General features: G+C 39.8%; 1 protein-coding gene across 9 annotated transcripts; it reads left to right on the forward strand.

The window, feature by feature from the left end:
- Positions 1-1,055: 1,055 nt before the first annotated feature.
- On the forward strand, positions 1,056-16,637 carry med25 (mediator complex subunit 25). Of its 9 annotated transcripts, none has more exons than XM_047572643.1 (20): positions 1,057-1,207; positions 2,080-2,229; positions 2,325-2,370; positions 2,496-2,620; positions 2,708-2,806; positions 2,909-3,029; positions 3,159-3,315; positions 4,618-4,733; positions 4,882-4,957; positions 5,242-5,492; positions 6,392-6,466; positions 8,723-8,808; positions 8,888-8,945; positions 9,065-9,172; positions 9,759-9,935; positions 13,479-13,589; positions 13,792-13,866; positions 15,096-15,266; positions 15,379-15,496; positions 16,344-16,637. In XM_047572643.1, exons 2-20 carry the CDS (start codon positions 2,105-2,107, stop codon positions 16,445-16,447), a joined length of 2,199 nt encoding a protein of 732 aa, XP_047428599.1. In that variant the 5' UTR covers positions 1,057-1,207; positions 2,080-2,104; the 3' UTR covers positions 16,448-16,637. The 9 variants fall into 9 exon arrangements, with proteins under 9 accessions (XP_047428609.1, XP_047428599.1, XP_047428603.1 ...); XM_047572647.1 differs by having other exon boundaries at positions 13,795-13,866; XM_047572648.1 differs by having other exon boundaries at positions 13,482-13,589.
- Positions 16,638-19,559: the final 2,922 nt, after the last annotated feature.

A 19,559-nucleotide genomic window follows, 5' to 3' on the forward strand; every position in this document is an offset into this window, starting at 1 on the left:
GAACACACTCAGGCTGTGTTTCATTTGTCATTGGAAAGCTTGATGTAAATCATGCATAACTTAATCCCCTCTGTAAGAACTGGGCTTGCCTGTTATCTACCACAAAGGATGTGATACAGTAGACTAAAAGGTTTATGATACGATGCCCTTCAATTTCTCTCTTTCTGAGTCTTGAATAAGCCTTTGAGTTCAACAAATGGATTTATCTGATCCCGAGACTTGCGCTCAGAGGGATTTATCTTGAGCCATCCAAATGTTTCTGTCATTGTACTCTGTAAAAGTCAGCTATGTGGGCTCTTTCACAGTCAGGATTTTAAAAGTCTTGTGTAGATTCTCACTTTTACCCCTGAGGAAATCTTTCTGTTGGCTTCAGTCTGCACTGTCTGCCTCAGGATGGCCATTAGATGTATCTGAGGCAGATACAATAACAGATGACCTTTTCTCATGACTAATGCCACTGGCAGAGCACTTGCTTAGATGAGGTTTTAGAGGTTTGGGCCAGGATGATATTCACTGATGACCCTGTGCCTCCAAGCTTCATTTACACTCAATACGGACATCCATTAAGTCAGTAAGTGCATTTCTTTTTTCATTAAGCTGCCAGCTCAACCGAAATGCAAACACAGAACCATAATTAGTTGAACTTTGAGTTCATACTATTTAATATTAGGCAGCTGTTGTCTCAGTTTGGGACAGCAAGACTGTATAAGTGTGTCTGGCTCCAACTCTCACAGACTCTCAAAGTGAGCTTGAATAGTTTCATATTATTGACATTAGCATAGATTTCTGGTTAATTACTGCACTGTGGCTGTAGTGTGATTTTACCTTTATTTTCATTCAGTCACATCATAAACATAATACGGCATTTATAAACTGTATCATTCTAAATACTTTTTAATGAAACTGATATTCAAATAATAATGTCATACCTTGGTTTCAGCAAGTCGAATGGGAAATGGTGTACAATAAGAAGGCGCCTTTAAACTGTGCGCGGCAGCACTCTGCCCCAAAACTAATTGTCTGCCGAAAAATAACGACGAAGAAGAAGGATCTACGTTTGGGGGCGGGTCATTCCGTCACTTCCGTCAATAATACAACAAACGCTTATGCTAACTGTGTTGTGTAGTCGATGCTAACTCACGTTTGTTTTGCGTTACATTTCGACTTAACCGATTTCAAGACTAATCTGACAGCCGTATACCACCAGGTGGGTCTACGTGCGTTACATAGTGAGTCGCTGCCTTGTTATTCAATTCTATTGGAAAAATATTACCTCATTTCACCCATTGACGTTTACTATATTAGCTAACGCTAAATGAGAATCTCTGCGCAATTCAACTTGGTTGTTCTTTCGTTTTCGTTGATTTTAAGCTCTTCTTTTCACTGGCACTGGCACAGTTTATTCCATGGTGGGCGCATGGAATGATTGTGTTGTAAATTGTATAAACCGAGTGTATTCTCGTCGTTGCGAAGTGACTCTAGCTAACTTCAAAATACGTAGCTATCTCTTATTTTTAACGCGTATTTCAAATCCTTTAGGAGTTACCTTAATCCCATTTCTGATTTCATTTTCAGGAGTGAATCGCGTCCTTTTATGCAAGTTCGGTCTGAATAAACATCCTATTCTTCAGCCCTCCTTGCCCCTAAAGTGGGGAATTACCTGGAGACAATACAAGGGGACTTTTTGTTTCACTATCATAACTCAGTCACCAGTTACTGATTCATCACGGATGATGATGCTGAACATTTTAATTCAGTATATGATGTTCTGTGTTAACACAGTCCATTATCTAAAAACATCATGTTGGAATTAATTTTAACTTTTAGTTTGTAAGTGAAATCCACTGTTTATTGAGTGACAGTAATGTGAATTAGACTGATTAGGTTGAAATTGAGTGTGTGTTGTTTATGCCCATCTTGTATTGGATTTAAGCTTAAAAGCTCAATATTTCTTCAAAAGCTTCTTACAAAAGTTCTTACATTGTACGCAGACTAAAAGTAGATTTCCAGAACTGCTATGAAGCCCAGTTATTTATGGTTAACATAAAAATTATAAATCTGCCCTTTCTTCATTCCCAGATTCAAGGTGGCAGGTTCTACGCTCATGGAGCCATCCACTAAGCCTGGGACCAACCAAGTGGCTGATGTGGTGTTTGTCATTGAGGGGACGGCAAACCTGGGCCCATACTTTGAATCTCTGAGGAAAAATTACATACTTCCTGCTATTGAGTATGTATCTGAAGATGCCTTCTGTTCCCTAATTTATTCTTTACAACATCATAAACCAATACATCTGTTTTGTTTTACTTTTTTGTTTACCGTAGATATTTTAATGGAGGGCCCCCAGCAGAGACAGATTTTGGTGGAGATGTGAGTGTTTCTCTTTAATATTTCTAAATGCTTTTTGTATTCTGAAGGTCATGACAGGGATTGTTTAGAGAAGCATCATTGAATACAGCTTCTTAAAATATCCCTTTGTTCTTTGTTTCTTTTAGTATGGAGGGACACAGTATGGCCTTGTGGTGTTCAACACAGTGGACTGTGCTCCTGAGTCATATGTCCAGTGTCACGCACCAACCAGCTCTGCCTTCGAGTTTGTCTCATGGATCGACAGCATCCAGTAACTTGATGAAAATTGACAAACTGTAAACTTAATATTTTATCAGAAATAACATGTTACATATTCACTTTTTTTTTTTTTGCACAGGTTCATGGGAGGTGGAGCAGAAAGCTGCAGCCTGATTGCAGAAGGACTTTCGGTGGCTTTGCAACTCTTTGATGACTTTAAGAAAATGAGAGAGCAAATGTACGATAGTATTTTTGTTTCACACCATTAACTTAAAAAAAGCGAAATTAGAGGTAAAATGGTTGTCCCACAGTTTGATGTTCTCTCTTTGTGCCATTGCAGAGGTCAAACCCATAAAGTGTGTGTGCTGCTGTGTAATTCTCCTCCTTATCTGCTCCCTGCTGTGGAGAGTGTCACCTACACCGGCTGCACAGCAGACAGCTTGGTCAAAATCATCAGAGATGTGAGTTACTACTGATTTGTTTCCATTACTAACTTGTGACAGAATGTTTCTGAATGGGGTCATATTTGATACATTTTGCAGAATAATTGTATTTAATGTTAAGTAATTTGTTTTTGTTTTGTTATATAGAAAGGAATTCACTTCTCTGTAGTGGCCCCCCGGAAACTGCCTGCTCTAAGGGCTTTGTTTGAAAGGGCGTCTCCAGTAGGAGGAGCAGTTGAACCTCATCCTGATTACAGTCAGGATCCATTCCACATGGTCCTAGTCAGGGGCATCTCACTTCCTGGTGAGAAATTTCATTTATCGACTTGTTTGTACTGTGGCCTGTCATAAATGTATGTGAAAATTGTATAGGATAGAATATTATCAATGTGTGTTTTACAGGTTCTTTGCAAACTTACACTAACCAGGCATAACATTATGACCACTGACAGGAGAAGTGAATAATATTCACCATCTTTTGACAATTCAATGTTCTGCTGGGAAACTTTTGGCCTGGCATTCATGTGGATGTTGGTTAGACATGTACCACCCACCTAGACCAGACCAGTCACCCCCACCCCAGTGACACTCCTTGATAGCAGCACCATCCCCATCAGGATGAACAGACACACATACAAGCCTGACACAGACACACACACAAAATCGGTTTAGGAACAGCTAAAAAAAAAAACATGAAAAACAGCACAAGGTATTGACCAAATTCACTAGATCCCAAATTGATCAATTATCTGTGGAATGATCCACAGAGGTCCCTCCCCTCAATCCTTAGGACCCAAAGACCCCTATTCCGTCACCCTCAGAAGATCCATGTCCGTACTCTGATGAATCACAACTGTTTTGGAGGCACAAGGGAGACCTACACAATATTGTTATAATGTCATAATGTCATGCCTGATTGGTGTTTGTGCCATGAAACAGTAACATAGTTAATTGTTACTTCTTGTGTACCTTCCAGCTGGCACAGATGTGGTGCAGAAACTGCTTCTGATGGAATTATAAAATCATGTTTATTTTATATCTCTTGAATGAGTTAGGATTTGATTTTTATGGTTGTAGATAGAATAAATACAAATTGAAAGATAATGTAATTCAAATTTTTAGTACTATAGTCCTATACACAGGTATGCAGATTATTGTAGCTTTATAGCTTACTAGTCATGGCAAACCCCTTATCTCCAGACACACTTTTGATAGGATGTTACACAATTTTTTTTGTATTCCTTGAGGCTGCAGGCATTAATTGTGCAACTTCATTTTCATCATTTGTATTCTGTGATGTCCCTCCTCTACCAAGGGCAGGTTTTCATCCAAGTCTTTATCTTTCATTTAATTCTATACACTACATGCTTCATTACTCATTTTTGTGTGTTCATTGCTGCTGGAGATATTAATAATTGTACCATTCCATTGTATGTTGTTCTTTAATTTGTGTAATTTAATTTGTCTTAAATAAGGCCTTAGCTGTTGTTTAAGGTTACTCCCACACGTCTCTTGGAGTAGGAGTGATAAACACACTTCAGCAGGAATATGTATTCAGCAGGCAACAACAGAAACAAGCTAAGCTCATCCCACTGTCTGTCTTCAGTTTCCTCAGGTGGAGGACCTGGACCACTCAAACCTGTACTCCCTCCACAGCCGCTGCCTGTCACTCCGCCTGTTCAACAAGCCCCTCCACCCATTAACCCAGCCCACCCTTATCAGGTAACGAGCAAGCAGCCGCACAAGGAAAGGCTGTCTTCAGACTAATTTCAGCCACGCGCTTTTGGCTCCGTTTCAGGCAGTTGTGCTTATTTTCCTTCCCTAAAACGTTTTACCCTGCATTGTCTTCCTTTAATCTGCTTGCTGACAGAATCCGACCCCCATGACTCCCGCTCAGATGGCGGCACAGATGGCCGTGGACGCAGCCAACAACCAGAAGATTCGCTGTGAGTTACCGGTGGACTCTGTGGGCCGTTGTCAACAATTTACTCAAACTTTCAATTTCATTATGAATGTGTTTACATAATGTATCTGTAATTACATCTGTCTGATCTTTCTTTTTCTGAAAACTTGTTTCCAAAAACACTTCTCTTTCATTTTTTTGACATTTACTAAATGGTCTAATCTGCATTAAACAAGTGTGTCTTGGTGTCCAGAAATGGTACATTTAGATAAGAATTTATTCATGTGTTTACTTTTCATACTTACTTTTCATTTGCGTTTCATGCAGTCCCGGGAATGGGCAACCAAGGTCCTCCGTTTCCCAGTCAGCCAACCATCCCGTCAGTCCCAGGAATGAAGCTCAATCAGCCCAGCATATCAACAGTCACCACAGCAAATCAGCCCATAATGCCTCAGCAAGTTACTCCAAATCAGCCACAGCAGGTCCCAACCCCAACAGGCCCTCAACAGCAGCAGACAGCACCTCAGCAATCGCCCACAACGAATCAGTCCACAGCACCTTCTGCACAGGCCGCCATGGTAAGATGTGATAATTATGACAAACCATAAACATTATGGTTCAACTGCAATGGAAGCAATTGTAGCTTCAGTGAGTTACCATCTAGGGAAAAACACGGCAAACAGAGAAATAGGCCGAGTATTTTGGCATTTTGGGGGAGGGTATTTTCCCCTAAATAAATTATAACTCACAAGATGCAGCCACCTACCTGTTAGCTTGGCACAGAGACTGACAATGTGGTAACCCAGATTCTGACCAGTGGCAGCAAAATCCCAGTACCATTAAATCTAGCTAATTAATGCACATGTGTAAAAATAACACATGGATTAAACAGAAATGAAATATGTAGGTTTATTTAATAGTTTTTTTGTCTCTTTTACTGTCCAGTGCTATGGTAGCTGTATTCCACAGGTTTTTAGGTATTTGAGGACCTGTGTTTTAAAAGAGCTCTTGGTAAACGAGAACTGCTTCTTGCTGCAGTCTTAAAATTTAACTGATGCTAGTTGTGTTTTTAATTATTCACTGATGAGAGCTCTGGCTGAGTGTTTTTTCATTTTATACACATATTGAATAGTTTAACTATTCAATACAACTAAACATTGTCAATGTTTAAGGCATATTGACTTTTTCAAATTTCAGTAGCCCTGTTCAATTTATAATACTGAGACATTAATTAGTGAAGCTGTGCCACCATCAGCCTTGAGCTCAGTAAACTCTAACACACAGCCTAATATCAAAATGAATTTTAAATGTACTATCAGATCAAAACAAAACGATGTTTGATGACCGAACATTTAATAATGTTCCAGTTTAATCGGCTATGCAGAGTTTAATGTTTAATGTTATTATCATGTTATCATTCTGGTCTTTATCTGTGCTAGTAGACTACTTGTAACCTCCTCCTTCATTGTCTTTATAGCCTGGTGCAAATCCAGCTGGACAACCACAAGCAAATAAGATAGTGGCATGGACCGGCGTCCTGGAGTGGCAAGAGGTAACTCAATAAGCTGATGTGGAATTAATGTTCATTTGAAAAAGGAGTTGATACCTTTACAGGGGGGTGGGTGCTCTGAATGGTAAGCTGACAAGGACAGCAGCGTTAGCAACGGCTTTAAGTCATCCAGGCTCAGAAGATAGAAGTCAGTAAAAAAGGTTGGGATATGGACTGGAAAATAGGCTTGTATGCTGTCTTGCTTGTTGGATGACAATATGAATAACTCTCCAATGCTAGTAGCAAAGCTATAGCCAGCAGCTGGCTAGCTTAGATTTACTTAAAGGTCTGTGACGTGGAGAAACGGCGAGACTTACTATTACAGAATCTCTTTTTAGTAAGAGCTTTATGTGCAGTTATTTACACTGTTAATATGTGTTTGTTTTTTGTGAGGTGTAATATTGTTAGACTAGTTCCTGGCTTTCCTGAATTAGTATTCGTTTGTTGGTAGCCTTGCAAGGATGAAGATGTGATATATTAACCAGTGAGCTTTAACGGTGCCGTTTCCCATGTTTTTAGTTAATTGCTTAGCTTTCTAGCTGCTGACTTTAAGCCAGTATTTCCATTAGTGGTGTCAATAAGATAATCTTATTCTGAGTGTAAATGAATAAGCATTTATGTCAAAATATCATTTTAATTTATGTTACAACTTTAAATCCGGTTGACATAGAATAAAAGCTAGTACAGCCTGAGAGCTGCAGTGTGGAGCCTCTGTCCTGCCGAAATATTGTGAGCACCTCCACTGTGTAGGACCTATCACAGTGCTAAGACTTAATAACCACCTGTCATTGATTATTGTACAGTATGATTAATAGCACATCATTTTACTGTCCTACTACTAGCTCAAGGTCAGATCGATTTAGTTTACAGTTGCTGCGCTGAGCCTGGAAATTAGATGTTAATGGCTTTTATGCGACACTCATGAGGTCTTCAAGTGTTTGTGTTTGGGGAGAAGACTCGGATCAATTTCCTCTATCGACTATAGTCTCATCCTCCCTCCTCTTGTTTGTCAGAATTATCTTAGTCAGTTAAATGGACAGGAATAAGAATGAGAAGCTATTTCAAAGTCTAAATCGTATCTACAAAATGTACATCCACAAACTACCTGAATGACCAAATTAGGAGCATGAAAGATTGCTCTTAATCTGCTGCTTCTTCCTGCAGTTAACTCATCAGGCTTTCAGCTCTGTAAGTGATTCCTCGCCGGAGCAATTTGTAATGTTAAGAAGAATTACAGGGCAGACACTAAAACTCAATTGGAGAAACGGTTGTTTATATAAACTCTCACAAGCGATGCCAGCACACTTGGCTAACGCTAGCACTGAGTACAGTGTTTATCAAAATGGTATTTTGATTGGCCGGATTTCAACCTGGTTTTTCCTGAATGCTCTTCTCATTTAAAATGTAGGTTAACTTATTAAGGCAGATAAGATTGTTTTACTGTCCATCTGTGTTTTTCCCCTATCTTTCCTGTCTTGGCAAACCCTGAAGAAAAATAACAAATTTGTCTACACCACAATACATTTGTAATGGACTTTAGTAGAACTGACTAATTTGTGGTTGATTAAACATTGATCTTGTATCTGTGCCCTGAAGACAAGTACTGGCAGTTTTCCCAGTGGGATTGCTCTATTGATGTGCTTAGAGAGTTGTTTTTTTTTTCTTTGACATTTTATTTACGTCTTTAAAAGTCCATCCAACCATCCATTTTTAAAATTGCTTGTCCTGAATGGGGTCAGTGGAAAAGTGGTGGGCAGGGCAGTCCACAAGTCGTTTTCCTTAGCTGTGTTTTCCAGATACTCCCAGATCTTAACCACGCTGCTTTGGGGTACAATGAATGTCAAAAGACACACAAAAAAGAAACAACTTTTCTTCTGCTCATACTGAGCATACTGTACAGCATTTAATAATAAAACAATGAAAATTGTAGGGTCATAAGAGGTACTTATCCATAATTGGTGGGTTACCTACTGTAAATGGTCAGTTTGTAGAAGTAGACAGTGATACTGGCACAGATGCAAAGCGATGAACAGCTGTGTAACTAACTGATTGAGGCAGTGGTAGATCAGCATCTCCTGTGCTCTGCAAGGCACAATGACTGTTTTTGGTAATGGAGTGCTGACCTGCAATATCTCAAAAACATTTTAAGTCTGGTTGTCTGTCACCTGCAAGATACTATAGTGATGTTCTGTCAGTCCACTTTTCTAATGTACCTCTTGTTTTTGTCTTGCTCGTTCCCCTCCATATTAATCTTTGCAGAAGCCTAAAGCCTCATCCATGGATTCAACCACCAAACTCACACGCTCTCTTCCATGTCAAGTGCACGTCAACCAAGGAGAAAATTTGTGAGTATCTTCCCCCTCATTTGTAGCTCAAGGTGTTTTACATATTCACTACTGAAGTTCTAATTTTGTGTCAAAACAGAAACACAGACCAGTGGCCACAGAAGCTCATCATGCAGCTGATTCCACAGCAGTTACTAGTGAGACCATTTTTCATTCATTTGTTAAAGTGTGCACATGTTGTGCTGGTTCTTGTTTGTTTGTTTGTACAGTGACTTTGCTATGAATGATGCACAACTAAGTCCTGTTCTTTCTTCAGACAACCTTAGGTCACCTCTTCAGAAACTCTCGAATGGTTCAGTTTCTCTTCACCAACAAAGACGTCGAGTCGTTGAAAGGCCTGTACCGTATTATGGCCAATGGCTTTGTAAGTGTTCCACCTCACTCTGCTTCTTTCTAACGTCTTCTCTCCTTGTCCCCAATCTTATCTCATTAGAACTCTAATACTGTATGTTTTCCAGTGGAAACTGGGTGCAGGTCCACTTCTGTCCACTAGGTGGACCTAACATAAAGTTGGGTTGCAGTATCATGGTTAAGACTCTAGAGGGGGTTCTAGGTCTGATATTTGCTCACTTTCAAGCTATAAGTGATTTTTTAAATGGGATATGCCACCAGTACAGACAAAAAAGGTTCCATTTTATTCATTTCCAGAAGGCTAGAATAATAACTGTTTTTTTGTGTTGCATGTTAATCAGGTAATACCACTGAGACATAGTAGACGTATTAATAGCATTCAGTCCAGCTGAGTTCTGCCTCTTTGCTGAATTTGATTTACGGCCCAGGGAAAGAACACTAAGAATTAAGTTACCATTTGCATTTAATTTATAAAACCGATATGTTTGATTGGATAAAGAAGCTCAGGAGAATGTTATGTCCCCGAGCCTGAGACCATCACATAATTACAACAGCATCTCATGTCATTGTCTTAATCTGCCCTATGACCCTTTTTGCAGGCTGGTTGTGTCCACTTCCCCCACACCACTTCGCCCTGCGAAGTGCGGGTGCTGATGCTGCTCTATTCGTCCAAGAAGAGAATATTCATGGGCCTCATACCCAACGACCAGAGTGGCTTTGTCAATGGCATCCGGCAAGTCATCACCAACCACAAGCAGGTCCAGCAGCACAGAGCGGTGAGTGCTAAGCTGGTGGGAAGAGAGGAAGTTTTCACTGTGGAGGGGAATGTGTGGAGTAGACCAAAAGGAGGTGATAATGAGGAGGCATTATAGAGGTGCGCCTGGGAATTGAGGTGCATTGTTTAAGGCATTAAGCTGCATTGTTATTGACATTTCATTTAGTGAACCCAGTATCTTCACAGCAGACGCTCTGTGGAGCGTAATGGGGCTAGCATTAGCTACTGCAACAGCGCAGTCCACCTCATTATCTCTTCTTAAGTGAGAGAAATATAGGTGCAATACATGTGCGCTCTTTATGTCAAATTTGTTTCAAGCTCAACAAAATAGTCTGAGCCTGAGCTTTGTGTAATATGTTGGGTTATTTAAAAATGTTGTTAGCAGTTAGTGCTTAAAAGGTTTCCTTTTCTTACATTTGCTAATCTGTTACTAATTTAAAGCTCTTTGTTAACGTTTCAAATATTTACTATTTCTCTATAAAAACGAATATTTATATAAATCAAAGGTTTCAGGGAAAAAATAATTGTTAAACACTCAAATACCTGACCACCCTGGTAAGCAGAGACTGTACAACTGAGAAGACCTATTGATTCAGTGTGTTCAGATTGGTCTATGGTGGGTGACATTACCTTTTTCCAAAGAAACAGACTCCACTTCAAAGCAATTAGAGGAGTACAGACAAAACACTTCATTCTGTGAAATACTCAAAACTTTAGTTTAGTACCATAGTGCTCATAGTAAGTAGCTGTTTGAGTTTAATCAAAAATGCAAAAAAAAAAGTGGTTTAAGTTTAAATACTATCCAATACATACAGTGAATATCTTGTGTTTCTGATTGTTTTGTAAAAGTGTCTGCAAAACTGTGATGGTGCATTTTCCACTAACATGAGCCTTTGTTGGTTTTCTGATTGGTCTGCTGACCACCAACCACAGGGCTCCAACCCTTTGCCAGTTCCTGACTCCTTAGGTTGCTGTTCCTAGATTAGACAGGCCATTGCAGCCCATTGATTAATTCCCTTATAAAACGGGACTCAAGAGGTAATATGGAGGCGTGGCAGCTTATGTTGGTAACCGTGGAAACGTGACAATAGTCGCTCAAATGCAGTTTTAAATGAATCACCATGTTGTGTGGTTTTTGCAGGCTGTCTATATGTTAACATTACACAGGACCGATGGTGTGCAGTGGTGTTTGCCAATCTTTACGGGTAGAAATAAGGAAATCTAGAAACGAGTTTCCTCCATCGAGTCCCAATGGTAAAGGTAGACCTGTTCTTTTCACCGAGTTCATTACAGGTTGCAAACACTGCTGCCTTTTCACCATGACATGGAACTTTCACATACCCTCTCTGCTCATCTTCATCCCCAGAGACAGGGTGATTTAAAATGTGTCCTCTGGATTAGCTGTCTTTTCCATCACGGGGCTCCACTCCAGGTTATTGCATCGAGGGAAGAGAGATGCTGCGTAACTGTGAAACAATGCAGCAACCAGCCAGAGAAGCTGCATGTCTCAGTTTCAAAGTGAAGCCTGTTGTCAGGTTTACATGACTTAGATTACATTTGTCCTCATAGGCTGCCCTCATCAGTGATGATGGCGCTTGTTTACTCACTTCGCTGATTTTACGTCTACGCAAAAACACATCAGCTCTATATGTAACTTGAAGCCGTGTGTATGAGCGTCAGGGCGTTTAGAGAAGGCAGAGGACATGAAATTCTAATGAAGATTTTTTTTTCTTCCTGCCTCTTGTGTATCATCACATATTCAGTGCTGCATTTCTAATAGAGGCGCTACAGCAATCTTAACGTAATTAAAATTTCAATTTGTACCAGTAGTTAAGGTTTTTTTTTTTTTTTCTGTGCAAGGCATTCTGCAGGAATGAGGCTGGAGTTTGTTTTGTTCAAAGTGAGATGAAATTGAATATTTTCCCCTTAAAAATGATACACTCTGTAAATCGTGATCCAGGATTTTACAGGTTACTGGGTTAAAGACAGGAGATAAATCAATGGCAGGAGAAGAGCTGTTCTGTTAGTTTTCTCTAAAGATCTGAAGCTGTGTGTTGCACTGCTGTTGTTGGTCAGAAAGCATACCATGCATTAGCACAATCCCAGGGTGATTTGTTCTGATTCAGCAAGATGGATGGGTGAAGGTGTTTTTCCATCACCCTTTTTTTTCCCCAGTCTGTGGTTAATAATTTGTGCTAGGAGGAGGGAGGAAACACCCTTCATTCCTCCTTGTCTCTCTTAGTGTGGAAACACATAAGCCACCACAGGATCTGCAGAGCACAGCTATCTCAGGAGCTGCCCGTTTCAAATTCTGCCTTTTTAAGCAGCTACAAGTTGACTCATACTGCGATTTCCTTTTTAAAGTACACGACTGCACAGGTAAAATGTGAAATAGAGTGAGCATTCAGTCACATTTAAGTGCTATATTTCTGAATAATCAGTGTTCCCAAAATTTGCTGACTGGTAAACCAACAGCAACAGGCTGTCTCTTTTCTTGTTACTCTGTGTTTAACTGCAGATGGAAATTGTGTACGATTTATTTATTTTTTTTCCTTCTCCTGACTACGTTGACGGCTTTAGTCATCAAGCTTCAGTTTGTTTTAAACCATGAAATCCAAAGTAGCAAACACCTCGGCAGGTGGTGCTTGAAGTTAAATCTCCGCTTTTCATCCCGTGTTTGCTTTTGCTTTCCATCTGCACACTCGCGAGCATAGGAAGTGAATATACAGTTTCACACAGTTTCAACGTTTGCACAGTCAACATCAATTACATATAGCAAACAGATGTACTGTCAATATAGATTAGGAATGCAGGGGATCAATAAACACAGCCAAATATCAGAAATTGTAGAATGGTACAGCTTTTTAAAATGAGTAGAAACTCGTCAAGTCTAACTGGAAACATTACTGACAGTCACTAGAGTACATACTGTGTTATTCATCACTGGAATTATTTAGCACTTAACTGGACTCTATGAGGCTTTTTTTTGAACAGTGACAGTTGAGAAAGTAATTTATTGTTCTCTGCAAAAATATTCAAATAAAAATTTTAAGCACTTTGATAGGGTTTCCAAACTTTTTATTTTCTTGAGTATTTAATTCTAGTTTACTTTTAATTTGCATCTGTACAGAAGCGAGGTTTTTATTAAGTAATCTGTTGTCTTTTGTTTTTTATTAGTGAAGTGTTACACATGAGGCATAAAAGTAAACCACGTAAAAATAATGGTCAAAAAAACATCGCTATTAGGTCTGTGGACTGTACTAGTGTAATTTAGCTTTCACCACCACTCTTAGCCTACGATGTTTTTGGGATCTGACCTTTGTCATTCATGCAGCTGAACTCTTGAATACACCTTCTGTCGTGCTTTTGTCCAGATGAGAAACGCAACACATGAGTGTCTTTCCTCCTTTTCAGAGGTTACGCAGACTAGTTCAGGAGGACGAAGAAGACTTACTGCAATGTATACAAAAAGTGATTCCACACGATACTGTGGTAAAAATACTGGTATACTGATTGCTGCATTTCTTCCTTTCTGTTTATGCAGCAGCTGGGTGGTGCAGGAGGTCCAATGCCGCCCAGTCAAGTCCCCAATCAGAACTTCCTCAACAGGCCCCCTGGTCCCATTCCCTCTTCCCATGGCAACGTTCAGCAGCAGGTAAATGAACCCACTCTGCGTTGGCATGTCTGCCGTGTCTCCAGATCAGTTTCCCTCTCACGCTGCCTGCTGCTGGTGCCTTAACTGTCAGGGTGCCCACTGATTTCTGCATGCCTCACTGGTAACTCTTTCCTTGGCTGTCGTCCTTTTTTTTCACACTTCCACTACTCCCCCCTTCCTCCTCTCTGATCTGTCCTTTGTCCAGTCTGTGGTGGTGGGCATGCCCCCTGTTAGTCAGGTCTCTATGATGGAGGAGCAGCAAAGGCAGAACAACATGGTGAGACCCAAAGTAGCTCTTATGTGTTCACAAGTGTGACATCATAATCCAGTAACCTTTAAGCCTGCAGCGACATCTCTGGCCAAAGGCATCATGTATTCAGGTTATACTTTGGTATCCATTCTTGTGAATATGTGAGGTTCTTCAGTTCTGGCATAAATGTCCACTTTGACTCCAACATGAACTGATTAGAATTGATTGACCAAATGTCAATATGACCCCGCAAAACACGTTTGCCGTTGGCCGTAACTCAGTTCACTGTAATGATGGCAAACTTTCCTGGAGGCATATAACTAAAGGTACTAATGATTTTTGTTTAAATTTAATTGAGCTACAATAGGAAACAAAAGTTCTGGCCCCTCAGTGTTTCCCTACATGGTATCTGCCTCCTTCTTTTTCTTTGTCCCTTTATAGTAACTTGAATAAGTTTACCTCCAGAGAGAGGGTTTTATTTCAAAACCTGTGCTAGGTTTTGTCATTGACATCTTGTTTTTCCACTCTGATAGACATATTGACACTTCCATCTCATTGCTTAACATCAGGCTGGTGAACAATTTAATTTCCTATTGGCATGCGTTTTCAGTCCCTGTTGAATGCTGTTTTTAGCATGCCCTTGGTGCAAACTAACATATCTAACTGATAAAATGCATGCATGTGTTGGTGCACTTTACTGAATCTGATCTATTTGCATTGAATATGATATAATGGGCTCACCACTATTAATTTCATCTAAAGACTAAGCCTTTAAATAGTAAATCACTCCTCCTATTTCATAGACACAGCAGTTAAGTTTCGTTTACCTCAAATATGGAAAAGACTGAGCAGAAAATACCAAAATGGTCATTATTTTACAGAGATTAATAGTTTACATTTTTTAAATAAAAGATGCCCGTGTAAAAGTAGCGTGATATTTCAGTACACCGAACATTAACTCTGAGCAATATTTGAATTCAGGTTTACATTTATGTTCATATTCTGGTGAAGCTCCTGGCTGCTTCGATTGGTTTATAGGACAGTTTGTTAGTTTTAGCTTTGAGCAAGCTGATGTACTCAGTTGACTAACACAAACACTACTTTGCTGTTTGAAAACAGAAAATTAAACTACCAGAATACAAACTGTCTCAAGCACTGAGTAGTTTGTGATCAGTGTCTGTGTGCAGGGCCTTGCGAGAAACATAAGATGACCATTCCTTATGACTCCCCTCTTAAACTGTGTGACATTTGTTAAGATGACGATGAGAGCAGCCGGACCAAACAATCAACAACCGCCAGTAAGCGGCGCTCCACCCAACCAGGTTGCTCAGAGTGGCCAATCTCAGGCCCAGGGTCCCATACTTCGTCTCTCAAACCCAGGAGCCAATCCACAGCTTCGCAGTCTTCTTCTCAGCCAACAGCAGCCAGTAAGAATGCAACAATGGCTGTTTGAATGATTTCTCTTTTAATCAAAGTCTTCCTTCTCAAGAAGCCTTATACTTTGCCATTAACAGTCCCCTTATACGTTTGTCCTTGCAGCAGGGTGGGGTGTCTCACATGCCAGGTATAATGTCTCATCAAGGTTTAGGACAACAGTTGGTCCATCCGTCTCCGGGGGGGGCTCAAATGCAAAACCAGTGGAGGCAGTCAATGCCAGGTAAGCAAGCACCCTACGAAGAAATGAAAAGATTTCATAAATATAAGAATCTAGTAGACATGAAATGTTGGTCTTCTTCCAAGCATGTTACATTTGACACCTGAATAACTTCAGTGTCACCTTTCTAGAAACAAATTCATTTAAAATCAGGCATTGAAATTTCGATACAATAAACTTTTAAGCGTAATTCGTGATTTTTTTTTTTTTTTGATAATTTTTTTTTTTTTACTTCATTTACTGCACTGCATGTCTGCTTTGCTATGGACTTTGTTTCTTCGATATTTAAAAGCTATCTGATGCAGTCATCTGTATCTAATAGTAATCCACTTGTACAGATTTGCTTGAGTCAGATATTCTATTCCAGTGTGTGCACACTGGCCAAATTTAGTTTGTCAGGCTTACTTTGTTAGGCCCGCTGATTGAAAAATTCTTCTGAAGTTCTGCTATGTTCATGTATTGATTTGAAGCTCAAACTTAGAGGAGCTTCATGACTGAGGATCTCAATTTCCTATTAAGAAGCCATGCTATGGTCTGATTCAGGCAAACAGCTAGTGCAGATTGGTCAGTGGTTGCTCTTGTGGACTGACATATGATCTTCTCAAACAGACGGAAAGAATATGATTTTGCTTTCTCTCCTCTGCAGAGAAGCGTATAAGAGTACACACGGTTTCATAGCTCAACATGATAAGGCTGAACTATGAAGTAACTTTCTTTATATGTTTCAAATAGCCATTAGTTTTAAAAAATTTCTATTTATTTTTTTTTCTATTTTTAAATTTCTATCAATTCAGGAATGACTTGAAAGTGTTGTGTTATCTTATTATCCCTCTCTCAAACTTGTGTTCAGGTCAAATGATAATGCCTGGAGGTCAGAGAGGAGCTGTACCTCAGTCTGGAATGCCTCAATTATCCAGCGCCATGGAGGAGGAAATCCTCATGGACCTTATCTGATGGAGCGTTGTTGACGCAGGAACAAGACTTTTATTTGAATCTGAGCTGCCATTCGCTGGTTTGGAAACATACATCTGCTTATTGCTGCAAATGTCCAACACAATTATGAAACAAAAGCATGAGTAGCTTCTTCTTTTTTTTTTTTTTTTTTTTAATAACGGGACTAAGCAGCTGAAGTTAATTAGGAACAGAATGCAAGCATTAGTTTTTCATGTAAATGGTCAAGCAGACAGCACGCTAATCCTCCATGCTACATTGTGGATAGAGCCAGCGGATTGGTCAATTGTATCATGTTTCTGGAAACTCTACTATAAGTTTTATATTTTATATTTTCAATCTGAAATAGTCTTATTTTTTTTTCCTTTTATTGCAATTTTACTTTTTCTCGTAGTTTCTTTTTTAAGTATCAATAAAGTTGTTTTATGAGGACAAAATAAAATTATGGAGCTTAGAAGTTTATCATCGTTGTAAAGAGGTTTTGTTGTTGTCGTTGCCTACACGCAACGATGTTGTATATTTAATGGCCGGCCAAAGTATCCACAGGCCTCGCCACCTTGTGCATGAATGCAGCTTGGACTCTTAAGGTGAGAGGGAGACTGAAATAGACACAGTAATATATAGTTCAGTGCCTTTTTCTGCCAAATAGTGTCACAGTGTTAATTTTAACTACTCCAATATGTCGTGGAACCATAGAGAGTCCGTTTGTGCCAAGTAGTCCTACCAGATGGTATCAGTTGGCCATGTTTCCCTTGGCTTAGCGTACAATCAGGCTGGCCGCATGCGCACATGGCTAAGACTCCACATATATGCTCACAGTCTGCTTTCACAACGCGCCCTCGCATGCAAGCAGTGATGCATGTGAGTTAAATCCTTAACACAACAAACACAACTACCTGATATGGATACTGGAGCTGCAGAGCAGAGGAAGTGAAACGCACATGAACTTTGTTCACGCTCGCTAGTACGTCCATGACACATTCACTCATCAGTTTATGCAGGTTTTTTTTTTTTTTTTTTTACACTCGGACACTGTGTGTACACATACACACTCACCAACAGGAAGTGATGTCAGTCCCTGTCACCTGGGAGACGGAGACGGTTGCTAAGATACCATGACAGTGGGTTCTTGTTTCTGAGCTTTTCCTCTGCCCCGCTTTCACATGGACTCACACAGATAGACACTAGTCCCTCAGTGGCTGGTGTTCATCCCTCCCATCCCTTAATCACTGGGCGGCCCTCGGAGCCCGGCTTAGCTTCACTGTATCTTCTCCTCTCTCACTCACTCTCGCTCTCCATCTCCATCTATCTGCCTCTATCTCACTGCCGAGCTATTAGCGCCTGTCTGAGCTCATAAGTTTTTCAGTATCTCTTTTATTAACAGCAAAAATGTTCACACATCCATATGATGAGTCTTAGCCGTAAATAAAAGTGAGTCCATACTGACCTCCAGTAAAAAAATGTCATTTGGCCAACATCTACCATAATAACTTTAAGAAGTCACTACGTCTCAATCTTCATACTACATAAATCCACATGCAAGTTAGATATAGCACCCATAGAGTAGACGGTACAGTTAAAAAGTATTCACTAATTAAAACCTTGCCTTGTATTTAGGATGCATTGCATGACTTATTCTTTGTTTGAGGATAACGTGATGTTACAATATTTATAATATCTGATGCAATAACTTTTAAAGGCCTTGCTACATAAATCTGCAAATAAAAGACTGACAAATAAACAAAATAAAAACTAGTAGAAATCTTTAATGTATTAAATTTGAATGTAGATAAATGAAGCGCCCACGGAGTGGACAATACTGTTACAAAGTATTAAGCAATTAAAGTCTTAACTGTAAATGCCTCACATTTACATTACATTGGATGAGGTACACTGATCGGCTACAACATAATGAAAGAAGAAGTTAATAACATTGACCATCTTGTGACAATTCATTGTTTTGCTGGGAAACTTTTGGACATGGCGTTCATTCCTGGATGTTACTTAGACATGTAGCACCCACCTAGACCAGACCAGACCAGACAGACCACCCCATAGCAATGACACTCCTTGATGGAAGCAGACATCCCCAGCAGGATGCAGTCTGACACACACAAGAACAGCACAAGGGAAACCACAATAATATACTAGGAACGTGTACATAATATTGTGCTTGATCAGTATATTGCCCACTACTTTTTTTGCAATTGCATAAAAATATGTGTGGATTAAGTGTCAGACTCAAAATGAATTTTCAGTGTCACAGTCTCTATATGCATGTATATTTAATTGAATTGAACAGCATAATTATAACAGGACCACCAATGCTTACTCAACAGTCAGTAAAGGTTAAAAAGGCTGCTCTAGAGGTTAAAACGTGTTTTTTCCACCAGCCTTCACTAGTGCATGTACATGTAGGTATGCAGATAATGAGAAGTTGCCACTAGTGTGTGCGACTACATGCAGCTGAATGGAAAACTTTCTATATTGAGTGTGTTCATAGGTGCATGGCAGCAGTTCAGAGGACCCTGATCTGAAATCCTGAAATTCTCCATAAGACTGAAGATTTTCTGGGTGGAAATTTTCCACTCTCCCCAGGTGCTTTGTTTAGTTTCTGATCCTCACATAACACTCCTCACAGACGAAGCTAAATTAGTGCTTTTATTTGAAATAAATATTATTTATAATTGTGAAATAAGACCAAGAAACTGGATTGTTAGTTTGTAGGATGAGGTCTAACAGAAGTGGTAAAAACAAACAGTGGAGAAAGAATGAAGTGGAGACATTTGCGGTCTGTGTCTGCCTTCCACTCCCATAGGAATTTCTTCCTCTAGAGGAATTTAAACTTGAGTGGGCCGTGTCCAGAACCCACAGTGTGTAGGCAGGTGTCAATGTGGTTTTTAGACTTGGAGATCAAATCTCCTGGGGTTCCAGGAGTGGGGTGCTGTGTGAAATATGAATGTGGGGCGGCTGATGTGACCCATCAAAGCCATCGGCGCCATCTAAGCCCAGAGTGAAAGCCGTCATGCTCTGCAGGAAGCTAGATTCACCAGGACTGTTGTCTTATTTCAAAAGTATTGTTGAAAATCTAAATGCAAAGTGAAAGCACAGTTGA

The sequence above is a fragment of the Mugil cephalus genome, chromosome 20 (genome assembly GCF_022458985.1).
Source record: "Mugil cephalus isolate CIBA_MC_2020 chromosome 20, CIBA_Mcephalus_1.1, whole genome shotgun sequence".
NCBI classification, from domain to species: Eukaryota; Metazoa; Chordata; class Actinopteri; order Mugiliformes; family Mugilidae; genus Mugil; species Mugil cephalus.

Excerpts from the sequence above, each read along its gene's own strand:
- med25 (XM_047572643.1), top strand. The coding sequence starts at position 2,105 with ATGGAGCCATCCACTAAGCCTGGGACCAACCAAGTGGCTGATGTGGTG. Across the intron at positions 2,807-2,908 it reads AAGAAAATGAGAGAGCAAAT|AGGTCAAACCCATAAAGTGT; the intron begins GTACGATAGTAT and ends GTGCCATTGCAG. Across the intron at positions 6,467-8,722 it reads GCGTCCTGGAGTGGCAAGAG|AAGCCTAAAGCCTCATCCAT; the intron begins GTAACTCAATAA and ends TAATCTTTGCAG.